The 15342-nt window shown below is 42.3% G+C and overlaps 1 protein-coding gene across 1 annotated transcript in view; it reads right to left on the bottom strand.

Moving 5' to 3' along the window:
- Positions 1-15342, bottom strand: part of LOC121551550 (plexin-A1-like) — a 347386-nt gene that overhangs the window by 42789 nt on the left and 289255 nt on the right. The window contains exons 17-18 of the mRNA XM_045223805.1: positions 12093-12186; positions 3650-3886 (exon numbers count right to left, since the gene is read on the bottom strand). Coding sequence (XP_045079740.1) covers positions 3650-3886; positions 12093-12186 — 331 coding nt within the window. The remainder of the gene's footprint in view (positions 1-3649; positions 3887-12092; positions 12187-15342) is intronic.

Raw genomic sequence — 15342 nt, 5'->3', positions numbered from 1 at the left:
CTCTACATGCTTTGTAAGTAGGAAAACCTGCAAAATCGGCAGTGTATCAAATACTTGTTCTCCCCACTGTGTGTGTGTGTATATAACGAGGGTTGTTGATGTGTTTGGCTGTATTTCAGATACATTTTTGTATTGATGGGTGCTTTCACTGCATCTCATTGGCCGAGAGGGAACCAATTATGGTAAATAAACCATCAAACACAGGTCTCAGTCCCCCCTCCCATTACCCACGAGGCATTGCAGGGAGAGGAATTAATTGCTTGGAAAATCTGATGCACATCTAATTTATCCACATTCCCATTTCTTATTTTCCGGCTTCTCAGAGAAACGGAAGACACAGCAATCAAAGGGTTGTAGGGTTCATTATGAAATCTTAAATTGTTTCTGATAGGCAACAAAAAAAAAGAAGCTTATTTCATATATAAAATATCCACACACATGACAAAGCACATGTTTTGTCCAACACCCCTGCACCCCCTGTTGTACACGGTGCCTAAGCTACACAAGAACATGGACAACTTTCCGGGCAGACCCATCACGTCAGGGATTGGAAGAATTACTGAGAACATCTCACTCTATGTCGACCATCACCTGAAACCCATTATGTCAACTCTGCCATCTTATCTCAAAGACACAGCTGAACTCATGAGGTTGGTGCTCACGACGTTGTCTACTTCCTGCAGTGTAGCGGGACCGCAATGGGCACAAGGATGGCACCGAACTTTGCTAACCTGCAAAAACTGTTGGAGACATACCACAGTACCCCTCACCCTGAGGACCAACCTGTATGGTCTACCACACTGTCTCCCATTAGCACCACCAGCTGAAGAGAGTTTTCTCCCTAACTGTGTTCCCCGTGCCCTGTATGAACTTGTCCATTCCCTTTGTGTAATTATTCTGTTGAAGGCCGAAACGTTCATCTTTTAACCTTGCTTCAATAAAACAAATACTTGTTAATGGGGAGCGAGTGTTGCGTCTTTTCCTTTTCAAATAATATAAAATATCCACGAAATATCACAGTTTGGGCTGTCCCCGACCAAACAAAAATCAAGAGTCATCTGTTCTTTTGACCAATCGATTGGTCGATATTTTAAAATGTGTATTTTTCCTATGTGTTTTAATCCAATCAACCATATGCACTGAGCTTGTCTGATAGTTTAAGCACACTGTTTGATGAAATAATCAATTGATTTGATTGTGCTGGGCCAGCTCAGACTTGCTGCACTGTGTAAAAAAAAAAAAGACATCAAGTGACTGTGTGACTAGCACCCGTTGTCTCTCTCTCTCTCTCCTCCCTGCTGCAACGACCACCACAGAACAACAGTTTATCACGCTGTCGGTGTTGCTGAAGCTGCAACATAATTACAGCCATTTCTGACTGAAAAGTTCTGTTACCGAAATTCCTCATTTGTTTCGGAAAAACATTCCTTATTCCCTCAAACCTTACTCTCTTTGTGTGACACACATTTTTGTTAAGCCTTTATATTACAGCAAATACTAAAAACAGTCGCATTCATACATGAATGCAATTTCCGAAATGGAACGGTTTATTTATTGTTTACGCTAATTATTCAAGGGTCGCTTTGTTATATTATTTTAAAACTAAAATGCTTGATGGCATTTCAAATCATGAATGACTCGTATGCTGTGTGATGACATGAACAAATAAATGATTGATTGATACAGTAGCCTATATAAGTATTGAAATATAGGCCTAAGTATGTTATGGTATTAAGACTAAACAGAACGCGCTCGTAGGCCTACAGCTCGATGGTGGTTATACAAGGCTACTATACAAAGCCTACTAATGATAACGACAATACTTATTATTATAATGATGAGTATAATAGTAATAACAATAAGAAGGAGACCAAGAAAAAGGAGAGTTATTATTATAATAAATATTATTTTGGGGACAATTTGGAACAGTGTAAACACTAAATGAATGATAAATAATACCAGAGAGGCTGTTCTAACAGAAAAAAAAGTGTGAAGCCTTTATTACAGCACAGCAAATATTAAAAACAGCAGGATTTGGGAAATTGTTTATTCAAGATGTTGTGTTGTGATTGCGTGAGGCTTGGTGCTCACGGAATCAGTAGGCTATTAAATAAACACTCAAACAGGCAACAGAAGCAGGATCTGTCTTATTTCTGTAGATATACATGGTTGATTTCTAAAACCAGGCATATTTAACAGTTAGGCTATTGATTATAGACCTAATTAAGTTGGGGTTTCCTCTCCTCACTTTTCTTAGACAATAAGGCGAGGCCTGTTTTCTCATCTCCTCATTCTGCTGCTGCCTCCGCCGCATTGTTCTCAACACCAATATACTGGTTAACTATTATGCACATCGCAACACAGTCTATGAAAAGGCACCAATTCAACAGCGCTCTGGTGTTTCAGAACCGCGGACAGCGACCACTATCCAGCACGGGAGAAAGCACAGTTGTTATAAAATAATATTATTTGTATTAGTGTTCCACCATTGTTCTTATGTCATATAACCATATACAATTTCAGTAGCACGTCTTAGAGTGACGGACTGTGCCATCCCCAAGGCCTCCACATGGATTATTCGACTAAGACAGGCGCGAATCAGACAGGTGTCTTGTACATCACAAAAATAAATAGATATTTGCTACTACTTGACTGAAGAAATCTTGGTCTATCAACAGCCTATCAACCAAACAATCGTCCAGTCGACTAAATGGGGTCAGCCCTAATCACAGCAGATTTTTTTTCAGCGGAACGGCTTTGAAGTTCAGGGGAGAGGTGAGATGACAAATAAAGCAAGTCAGGATTATTTGTTTTTAACCGCGGCATGGATTCAAAGGCGTCGAGAATGGCTCTGGTATAAAGTGAACATTTGGCTGTGAACTCGCCCTGATGTTATCTGATGAGGGAACAGGAGCAGGAGGCATATCTGTGGTGGATTTGGATAAATATTAATTTTTCCTTTTTTTTGTAGACGGTAGTTTTCCAAAGGGCTCTCGCCCTATCGCGGCACAGGTAATGCCTTTTATGGTGTTGCCTAGACTCAAAGCGTTATTTTGGAAAGCCAAAAGCTCCAAGGGTAGTAGGGCACAAATAAATAGGGCGACCATTTCTGATTGAATGTTTTGAGAACACAAAGGCAATTTCAATTTCTATCAGTGTCATTCCATAAATATATTGCATTGGATGCCTCTGTGAGGTTGTAACACTCTTTTCTAAGTTGAGTTGGAGAGATTGAAGTTTACAGTGAGATGGTCACATTGAACCTGTTGCCATACATACATAATGTGTCATTTCTCGTCCCTAAGAGACATTTTTATCTCTTTAACCCTCCTCCAACCTGCTCATGCACCATCAAAGGACTTTCCTTCACCCTGGGCCCCACTCTGCACCCCAGAACCCAACTCCTTCATGGATTCTCCTCCACCATTGGCACCATTCTCCACCCAAGAATATTGCTCCTCCAACCTGGGCCACTTTATTCACTCCTCCTCCACCCTGGGCCCCACGCTCCACACAATAACACTCCTCCACCCTGGGACTGCTCAGAATCTCCCTACTCCACCCTGGAACCCTCCTCCACTCCAGAACTCTCCTCCACCGTGGTCCCACTCTCCAAACCAGAGAGCCCCATCTTCCAAAAAAGTCTCACCTTGAGGATGAGTGGGGAGCTGGGCTTGAGCTCCAGCAGGCCCGTGGGGCTGAGAGGCTCGATCACAGGGTCTGGGTAGAAGCTGAACGTCTCGTTGACCACAAGCGTTGCGCGCACGTCGTCCATGACGAAGCCGATCTCGTCGGGACCACTGCCTGTCTCTGAGAAGACCTTCTCAGAGAAGGCCAGAGAGGGCGCAAGACACATCATAACAGTGTTGTTGAGCACTGTGCAGTTCTGAAGAGAGAGGATGTTGGATACATATATTAACTATGCACATGTACAGTACACTGACATGTAGCCAGAAGTGTATACACTCAGTGCACAAAACATTAGGAACACCTTCCTAATATTGAGATTAACCCGCTTTTTCCCCTCAGAACAGCCTCAATTTGTCGGGGCATGGACTCTACAAGGTGTTGAACGTTCCACAGGGATGCTGGCCCATGTTGACTCCAATGCTTCCCACAGTTGTGTTAAGATGGCTAGATGTTCTTTGGGTGGAGGACCATTCTGATACACACAGGAAACTGTTGAGTGTGAAAAACGCAGTAGCGTTGCAGTTCTTGACACACTCAAACCGGTGCGCCTGGCACCTACTGCCATACCCTGTTCAAAAGCACTTAAATATTTTGTCTTGCCCATTCACCCTCTGAACGGCACACATACACAATCCATGTCTCAATTGTCTCAAGGCTTAAAAATCCTTAGTTAACCTGTCTCCTCTCCATGATTGGTGGATTTAACAGGTGACTGGATTCACCTGGTCAGTCTATTTCATGGAAAGAGCAGGTGTTCCTAATGTTTTGTACACTCAGTGTATAGCTTCCATAATGTAAACAAAACGTAAACAAAAAACATACAATAAAAAACATACAATAAAAATTGCTGAAAGGGGCAAAGAGAGATAGGAGGGTGGATAAGTTCAATATGTACACTACACTGACATGTAATACAAAGTGATAACTTCCATACTGTAACCAAACCGTCCGAGCTGAGAGAGAACGGTGGATAGGTTAATTTTGGACACTGAATAAAATGGAAACAACGAACAGAAACCACAATTGCTGAGTTACATCAATGGTGATACGATCTCCTACAGTTTGCCCCTGTGGGCTAAACATTCCCCTCTCCATCAACGCAGACAACATGAGACAGCAAGGACATATAAAGACAAGACAACATGAGACAGCAAGGACATATAAAGACACGACAACATGAGACAGCAAGGACATATAAAGACAAGACAACATGAGACAGTAAGGACATATAAAGACAAGACAACATGAGACAGTAAGGACATAAAGACACGACAACATGAGACAGCAAGGACATATAAAGACAAGACAACATGAGACAGTAAGGACATATAAAGACACGACAACATGAGACAGCAAGGACATATAAAGACAAGACAACATGAGACAGTAAGGACATATAAAGACAAGACAACATGAGACAGCAAGGACATATAAAGACAAGACAACATGAGACAGTAAGGACATATAAAGACAAGACAACATGAGACAGTAAGGACATATAAAGACAAGACAACATGAGACAGTAAGAACATATAAAGATAAGACAACATGAGACAGTAAGGACATATCAAGACAAGATGAGACAGTAAGGACATATAAAGACAAGACAACATGAGACAGTAAGGACATATCAAGACAAGACAACATGAGACAGTAAGGACATATAAAGACAAGACAACATGAGACAGTAAGGACATATAAAGACAAGACAACATGAGACAGTAAGGACATAAAGACACGACAACATGAGACAGCAAGGACATATAAAGACAAGACAACATGAGACAGCAAGGACATATAAAGACACGACAACATGAGACAGCAAGGACATATAAAGACAAGACAACATGAGACAGTAAGGACATATAAAGACAAGACAACATGAGACAGTAAGGACATATCAAGACAAGACAACATGAGACAGTAAGGACATATAAAGACAAGACAACATGAGACAGTAAGGACATATCAAGACAAGACAACATGAGACAGTAAGGACATATAAAGACAAGACAACATGAGACAGTAAGGACATATAAAGACAAGACAACATGAGACAGTAAGGACATAAAGACACGACAACATGAGACAGCAAGGACATATAAAGACAAGACAACATGAGACAGTAAGGACATATCAAGACAAGACAACATGAGACAGTAAGGACATATAAAGACAAGACAACATGAGACAGTAAGGACATATAAAGACAAGACAACATGAGACAGTAAGGACATAAAGACACGACAACATGAGACAGCAAGGACATATAAAGACAAGACAACATGAGACAGTAAGGACATATAAAGACACGACAACATGAGACAGTAAGGACATATAAAGACAAGACAACATGAGACAGTAAGGACATATAAAGACAAGACAACATGAGACAGTAAGGACATAAAGACACGACAACATGAGACAGCAAGGACATATAAAGACAAGACAACATGAGACAGTAAGGACATATAAAGACATGACAACATGAGACAGCAAGGACATATAAAGACAAGACAACATGAGACAGTAAGGACATATAAAGACAAGACAACATGAGACAGTAAGGACATATCAAGACAAGACAACATGAGACAGTAAGGACATATAAAGACAAGACAACATGAGACAGTAAGGACATATCAAGACAAGACAACATGAGACAGTAAGGACATATAAAGACAAGACAACATGAGACAGTAAGGACATATAAAGACAAGACAACATGAGACAGTAAGGACATAAAGACACTACAACATGAGACAGCAAGGACATATAAAGACAAGACAACATGAGACAGTAAGGACATATAAAGACACGACAACATGAGACAGCAAGGACATATAAAGACAAGACAACATTAGACAGTAAGGACATATAAAGACAAGACAACATGAGACAGCAAGGACATATAAAGACAAGACAACATGAGACAGTAAGGACATATAAAGACAACATGAGACAGTAAGGACATATAAAGACAAGACAACATGAGACAGTAAGGACATATAAAGACAACATGAGACAGTAAGGACATATAAAGACAAGACAACATGAGACAGTAAGGACATATAAAGACAAGACAACATGAGACAGTAAGGCCATATAAAGACAAGACAACATGAGACAGTAAGGCCATATAAAGACAAGACAACATGAGACAGTAAGGACATATAAAGACAAGACAACATGAGACAGCAAGGACATATAAAGACAAGACAACATGAGACAGTAAGGACATATAAAGACAAGACAACATGAGACAGTAAGGACATATAAAGACAAGACAACATGAGACAGTAAGAACATATAAAGACAAGACAACATGAGACAGTAAGGACATATCAAGACAAGACAACATGAGACAGTAAGGACATATCAAGACAAGACAACATGAGACAGTAAGGACATATAAAGACAAGACAACATGAGACAGTAAGGACATATAAAGACAAGACAACATGAGACAGTAAGGACATATAAAGACTAAACAACTGTCTCTTATGTAAGGACATATAAAGACAAGACAACATGAAACAGTAAGGACATATAAAGACAACATGAGACAGTAAGGACATATAAAGACAAGACAACATGAGACAGTAAGGACATATAAAGACAAGACAACATGAGACAGTAAGGCCATATAAAGACAAGACAACATGAGACAGTAAGGACATATAAAGACAAGACAACATGAGACAGTAAGGACATATCAAGACAAGACAACATGAGACAGTAAGGACATATCAAGACAAGACAACATGAGACAGTAAGGACATATAAAGACAAGACAAAATGAGACAGTAAGGCCATATAAAGACAAGACAACAGGAGACAGTAAGGACATATAAAGACAACATGAGACAGTAAGGACATATAAAGACTAAACAACTGTCTCTTATGTAAGGACATATAAAGACAAGACAACATGAAACAGTAAGGACATATAAAGACAACATGAGACAGTAAGGAAATACAGTGCATTCAGAAAGTATTCAGACCCCTTCCCTTTTTTCACATTTTGTTACTTTACAGCATTATTCCAAAATTGATTAAATAAAACATTTTCCTCATCAATCTACACACAATACCCCATAATGACAAAGCGAAAACAGGTTTTTTAGAAATGTTTACTAATTTATTAAAAATAAAAACAGAAATACCTTATTTACATAAGTATTCAGACCTTTTGCTATGAGACTCGAAATTGAGCTCAGATGCATCCTGTTTCCATTGATCATCCTTGAGATGTTTCTACAACTTGATTGGAGTCCACCTGTGGTCATGTTAATTGATTGGACATGATTTGCAAAGGCACACACCTGTCTATATAAGGTCCCACAGTTGACAGTGCATGTCAGAGCAAAAACAAAGCAATGAGGTTGAAGGAATTGTCCGTAGAGCTCAGACAGGATTGTGTTGAAGCACAGATCTGGGGAAGGGTACCCAAGAACATAGTGGCCTCCATAATTCTTAAATGGAAGACGTTTGGAACCACCAAAACTCTTCTAAGAGCTGGCCGCATGGCCAAATTGAGCAATCGGGGGAGAAGGGCAATGGTCATGGAGGTGACCAAGAAGCCGATAGTCACTCTGACAGAGCTCCAGAGTTCCTCTGTGGAGATGGTTGTCCTTCTGGAAGGTTCTCCCATCTATGCAGCACTCCACCAATCATGCCTTTATGGTAGAGTGGCCAGACGGAAGCCACTCCTAAGTAAAAGGCACATGACAGCCCGCTTGGAGTTGGCCAAAATTCTCTGGTCTGATGAAACCAAGACTGAACTCTTTGGCCTGAATGGCAAGCGTCACGTCTGGAGGAAACCTGGCACCATCCCTACGGTGAAGCATGGTGGTGGCAGCATCATGCTGTGGGGATGTTTTTCAGCGGCAGGGACTGTGAGACTAGGCAGGATCGAGGGAAAGATGAACGCAGCAAAGTACAGAGAGATCCTTGATGAAAACCTGCTCCAGAGCGCTCAGGACCTCAGACTGGGGCGAAGGTTTACCTTCCAACAGGACAACAACCCTAAGCACACAGCCAAGACAATGCAGGAGTGGCTTCGGGACAAGTCTTTGAATGTCCTTGAGTGGCCCAGGCAGAGCCGGGACTTGAACCCGATCCAACATCTCTGGAGAGACCTGGAAATAGATATGCAGCGACGCTCCCAATCCAACCTGACAGAGCTTGAGAGGATCTACAGGGAAGAAAGGGAGAAACTCCCTAAATACATGTATGCCAAGCTTGTAGCGTTATACCCAAGTAGATTTGAGGCTGTAATGACTGCCAAAGGTGCTTCAACAAAGTACTGAGTAAAGGGTCTGAATACTTATGTAAATGTAATATTTATTTATGGGGTATTGTGTGTAGATTGATGAGGGGAAAAAACAATTTGATCAATTTTAGAATAAGGCTGTAACGTAACCAAATGTGGAAAAAGTCCACATTTTACTTTCCGAATGCACTGTATAAAGACACACGGTTAGCGAGACTGATGCTAACACACAATGCTAAAAGCACGCTATGGAAACGGTTGGGTTCTCTCTAGACTCTCTGCTTTTCCACAACATGCCTTCCAACCTCCCCTCTGGCATGCTAAGTAATCACGGCACATTAGCTAGCGTATGCTAACAGGGTCTGAAATCGCACGGGAGAGACAGAAGCATTATTGAAAAGGGGAGCCGGATAACAATTTTGATATGGGAGAAGGACAAAGCAGGAAAATAACCTTTGTTTTGGTTGGGATGTTATCTTCAGGTAGAGAGAGAGAAGGGGAATGGGGGAGGGGACACTAAAAGAGAAAAGGTTAGCCTAGCCCTGTGGTGCTAGGTGAAGGAGGGATTGCCAGACAGACTGGGTTAATTGCTGGTTGACATTTCAAAGGTTAACATGCGAAAAGGAGATTTAACTTCTACTGAACAAAATATAAAAGTAACATGCAACAAGTTCTATGTTTTTACTGAGTTACAGTTGAGGAAATCAGTCAATTGAAATACACTCCTTAGGCCCTAATCTACAGTGAGGGAAAACAGTATTTGATCCCCTGCAGATTTTGTACGTTTGCACACTGACAAAGAAATGATCAATCTATAATTGTAATGGTATGTTTATTTGAACAGTGAGAGACAGAAAATACAACAAAAAAATCCAGAAAAACGCATGTCAAAAATGTTATAAATTTATTTGCATTTTATTGAGGGAAATAAGTATTTGACCCCCTCTCAATCAGAAAGATTTCTGGCTCCCAGGTGTCTTTTATACAGGTAACGAGCTGAGATTAGGAGCACACTCTTAAAGGGAGTGCTCCTAATCTCAGCTTGTTACCTGTATAAAAGAAACCTGTCCACAGAAGCAATCAATCAATCAGATTCAAAACTCTCCACCATGGCCAAGACCAAAGAGCTCTCAACGGATTGATGGAGTTGCAATGATCATGAGAACGGTGAGGAATCAGCCCAGAACTACACGGGAGGATCTTGTCAATGATGTCAAGGCAGCTGGGACCATAGTCACCAAGAAAACAATTGGTAACACACTACGCCGTGAAGGACTGAAATCCTGCAGCGCTCGCAAGGTCCCCCTTGAGACCAAAATCGAGCTCTTTGGCATCAACTCAACTCGCCATGTTTGGAGGAGGAGGAATGCTGCCTATGACCCCAAGAACACCATCCCCACCATCAAACATGGAGGTGGAAACATTATGCTTTGGGGGTGTTTTTCTGCTAAGGGGACAGGACAACTTCACCGCATCAAAGGGACGATGGACGGGGCCATGTACCGTCAAATCTTGGGTGAGAACCTCCTTCCCTCAGCCAGGGCATTGACAATGGGTCATGGATGGGTTTTCCAGCATGACAATGACCCAAAACACACGGCCAAGGCAACAAAGGAGTGGCTCAAGAAGAAGCACATTAAGGTCCTGGAGTGGCCTAGCCAGTCTCCAGACCTTAATCCCATAGAAAATCTGTGGAGGGAGCTGAAGGTTTGAGTTGCCAAACGTCAGCCTCGAAACCTTAATGACTTGGAGAAGATCTGCAAAGAGGAGTGGAACAAAATCCCTCCTGAGATGTGTGCAAACCTGATGGCCAACTACAAGAAACGTCTGACCTCTGTGATTGCCAACAAGGGTTTTGCCACCAAGTACTAAGTAATGTTTTGCAGAGGGGTCAAATACTTATTTCCCTCAATAAAATGCAAATCAATTCATAACTTTTTTTTACATGCGTTTTTCTGGATTTTTTTGTTGTTATTCTGTCTCTCACTGTTCAAATAAACCTACCATTAAAATTATAGACTGATCATGTCTTTGTCAGTGGGCAAATGTAAAAAATGAGCAGGGGATCAAATACTTTTTTCCCTCACTGTATGGATTAGTTGGTCATAGATACATCAGAAAACCAGTTAGTATCTGGTGTGACCACCATTTGCCTCATGCAGCACACCACATCTCCTTCACATAGAGTTGATTAGGCTGTTGATTGTGGCCTGTGGAATGTTGTCCCACTCCTCTTCAATGGCTGTGCAAAGTTGCTGGATATTGGCGGGAACTGGAACTTGCTGTCGTACACGTTAATCCAGAGCATCCTAAACATGCTCAATGGGTGACATGTCTGGTGAGTATGCAGGCCATGGAAGAACTGGGATATTTTCAGCTTCCAGGATTTGTGTACATGGGGCCGTGCATTATCATGCTAAAACATGAGGTGATGGCGGCGGCTGAATGGCACGACAATGAGCCTCAGGATCTCGTCACGGTCTCTCTGTGCATTCAAATTGCCATCGATAATATGCTATTGTGTTCGTTGTCTGTAGCTTATGCCTGCCCATACCATTACCCCACAGCCACCGAGGGGCACTCTGTTCACAACATTGACATCAGCAAGGCCAGATGGACGTAGTGTCAAATTCTCTAAAACGACATTGGAGGCAGCTTATGTTAGAGAAATGAACATTCAATTCTCTGGCAACAGCTCTGGTGGACATTCCTGCAGTCAGCATGCCAATTGCACGCTCCCTCAAAACTTGAGACATCTGTGGCATTGTGTTGTGTGACAAAACTGCACATTTTAGAGAGGCCTTTTACTGTCCCCAGCACAAAGTGCACCTGTGTAATGACCATGCTGTTTAATCAGCTTCTTGATATGCCACACTTGTCAGGTGGATGGATTATCTTGGCAAAGGAGAAATGCTCACTAACATGGATGTAAACAAATTTGTGCACAACATTTGAGAGACATTTTATTTCAGCTCATGAAACATGGGTCCAAAACACTTTACATGCTGCGTTTATATTTTTGTTCAGTGTAAAAAAATAACATGTACAGACACCCATAAATAGCCCCAGGGCCGGGTGACCACTGGGTCAGGTATGTGTATGTGTGTGTATGGTCAGTAGTACTCACGTTGACAGATTGTGCTTTCCCATACTTGGCTCTCATCTTGGGCTCCTTGATGGTAGCCAGGTTGGTGCCGGTGATGGTCAACATGGTTCCGCCACTGCAGAAGAAGAAACAGTCAACAACAACACTCATAACAGCACATCCACCCTCAAACACTACAATAACAAAGCCATAATCCTATTCCCTGCAAGATCGTATCAAAACATTCAACAAGGGCACTTCACTGTGATTCCTGTCTTTTATACGATTACAGAAGGCACAGTGTGCGTCCCAAATGGGCCCATAGGGCTCTGGTCAAAAGTAGTGCACTATATAGGGCAGTGCTTCTTAAACCTCTCCTTGGAGAGACCCAAACATTTAACAATTTTGTTGTAGCCCTGAACTAGCTCACCTGATTCAATTAGTCAAGTGCTTGATGGTTAGTTGACAAGTTGAATCAGTTGTGCTAGCTCTGGAAAATACCAAATACATGGAACAGCTGGGAGTCCCTGAGGAGCGGTTTGAGAACCACTGATGTAGGGAATAGGGTGTCATTTTTAACGAATCCCATATATTCCAGAGAACCAAGCGGTTGCCGAATACATTTAATTTTAGTCCAAGTGAAAAAGACCCTGCAGCTATGGCATTAATGTTAATGCCCACTCTCACTGTAGAGTATTTGATCTGTTTTACGCACTCTATCACAGATAATGATGGTAACACTAAGGCTCTTACATGCATATTAAAAGCTTGTTTAAACTCTAATAGAGCTTCGGGGAAGGGACCAAAATACTACATTATTATCTCAATGAACACCTCCAATGTCTAAAACCCAAAATTATATTCTCCATCTCAGGTACTTGGAGATGTACTGGATGTGCAGGCTTTTGTTCCAGCCCAGCACTAACACATCTGATTACATTTATCGTGGTCCAGACGATTAGTTGGTGATTTGAAACAGGTATGTTACTGCTGGGCTGGAACAAAAGCTTGCACATCCAGACTCTGGCATTGCTGCTTTCTGACCTTTTCACCCTTTGACCTTTTCAATTCGCCCGACAATGACCAACAGGGACAGGGGTAACATAGGCAAGATTCATGTCCCCCCCAGACACCCCCTCATAGCCACGGGGTGCTGAACTTTCCAAACCACACTGACGTAACGCAATGTGGCAGACCTGAATTGGTTAGCATGCAAGCTAACTTGTCTTAGGCCAAACTGCTCGACTGGTTAGCCTGCAGGCTAACTTGTCTTAAGGTTACTACAAGCTTCACTCTGTTGATCTACGCGCATGCACGTGGATGGAGTGGGATTTCTTGAGTAGCGGACACCTTTTGGTAACATGATATCCTCGCCGCTCCCACTCCCATTCACAAGGGGGCGATATAAACATTTTTTTTTTTGTCTTTTCATTTTGTGAAAGCCAGGAAGAATCGCCTTCCCTTCCTAGTAGTAGCTAGCTGGCAGCCTGGCTAGCTGGCTTTAGACTGGCTAAAAACATAGCACTCTAGCTAGCCTTTTCAGCTTCCCACATGTGAAATATTCTTATACTTGCCAGTGTAACCTAAAACATTATCCCAGTTCGAATACACAAGCAGCATATTATTCTCATATCAGCTAAAACTAGAATGTCATGTTTTGGTCACGGAGAAAAAAGCACATGGCTAGCTAGTTGGCTACAGCAGGTTCTACTATTCCACAATAGCCTGTAATCACTAGTTATTACTTAAAATACCCTTTTGGGTGGATTCCTGTTGTTTGGTTTACTGTTTGAACAGTCACTGAGATTATATTTGGTTATCAATGCAAAACAGGCTACTTTGATGAATAGCCTATATAGCCCCCACCACATTTTCAGGTTGTAAAAAAGTATGTTGAATGACAGAGCGTATTACAAGGAGCAGCCCCTTTTGTGTTGAAAAACGACATTGCAACACTTAGAATATTGCATCTGCATAGAGATTGTAGTGAGCTTTAGGCCCACCTTCTTGTCTGTGTAGAGCAGGGATGGGAAACTTTGATGAGGGTGGGGGCCACAAAAAATCGGAACATCATGAGGGGCCGCAGCTGCTCGCGGTTCTACGTACCCACATCCATCCCCCCCTACACACACAGCGAGCAAAACATCTTAGTGGCCCCCCTCTTGACAGCGGAGATAATATTTTGCTTAGAGTTGATAACAAGTTTAGATAGCTGGCCGCTAAACTAATTTAGCAATCCAAAAATGTTTAGCTGACATGGGCTAATTGACTGACTATCAGTGACTGACATAACAAGAGTTGCCCATCCCTGGTGTAGATGTAAAGACACTAAATCAAAGACTTGTTCCAGACAAAGGGTTCGTCGCCGCAACAGCTCTCAAAAGGAGTCAAAGAGGTAAGAGTGTGTGGTGAGAGTGGCTCAATAGTAGGTGTTGACTACTATTGATTCCAAACTGTACCGATTCCAGGTAACATTGTGATAATGTTGTGAGAACATCAAGGCATCTCTCCAACCCATTCCTATGTGCCATCTCTGCTGTGCTGTTTTGTCACTGTGATGTTAGCGCAGGGTGAACACCAGTGTCTCAGCAGAAGCTGGAAAGTAACAAGTGTGAGTCGTGTCACCGACGGTACGTAGTGGACGTGTGTTGTCGTAACCACTGTTATTGTTTGTAGCGGACGCCATCGGAGCGGACGCGGTGACAAAATTGCTTTGCGCCATAAACACAAGCCTTGATTGGCCAAGAGGAGGAACAGCCAATCCTCTGGGAGCGGTGAGACAAACGGCAAACGAGAAAGCCAGCGAGGTCACTTCCCCTCCTGAGGCTAATGCTAACACCTCTTTTCCCTTCAATTTTTTTCTTTGTCTTCTCTACTTCACATCTCTGTTACAAATGAGATCGCTTGCCTCCTCGCACCTCTCATCGGTCGAGTCTGTCGATCGTCTCTCTGCCCCTACGGAGATTAAAACGCCACTCCCATTTACACCTCTACTACCCACCGTGATGTCTCTGTGGTGGTTTGTCCAGTTCCCCCTAGCGACTGACTGCCATTTTGTGTCTAGTGGATTCAGATCTGTTTGGACGCCCTTGAGACGCAGCTGCCAAATCATCAGGAAGCACTTGGAAATACTTTGTGCTTACGTACTCCAGGGTAGCCATTTTACCAAGTGTTTGCTGCTTTTTTCTCCCACCAACCCTATTCAAAGAGCACTGCCTACCTTGTCTCCGAGCTACACAGCCTATTCAGTGCTGGGATTACGTTTCTCCTAGGTACAGATCTAGGATCAGTT

This window comes from Coregonus clupeaformis, chromosome 12, assembly GCF_020615455.1.
Source record: "Coregonus clupeaformis isolate EN_2021a chromosome 12, ASM2061545v1, whole genome shotgun sequence".
Taxonomy (NCBI): domain Eukaryota; kingdom Metazoa; phylum Chordata; class Actinopteri; order Salmoniformes; family Salmonidae; genus Coregonus; species Coregonus clupeaformis.
Note: the sequence above shows the minus strand (reverse complement) of the source record. Positions and strands in the feature narration are given on the sequence as shown.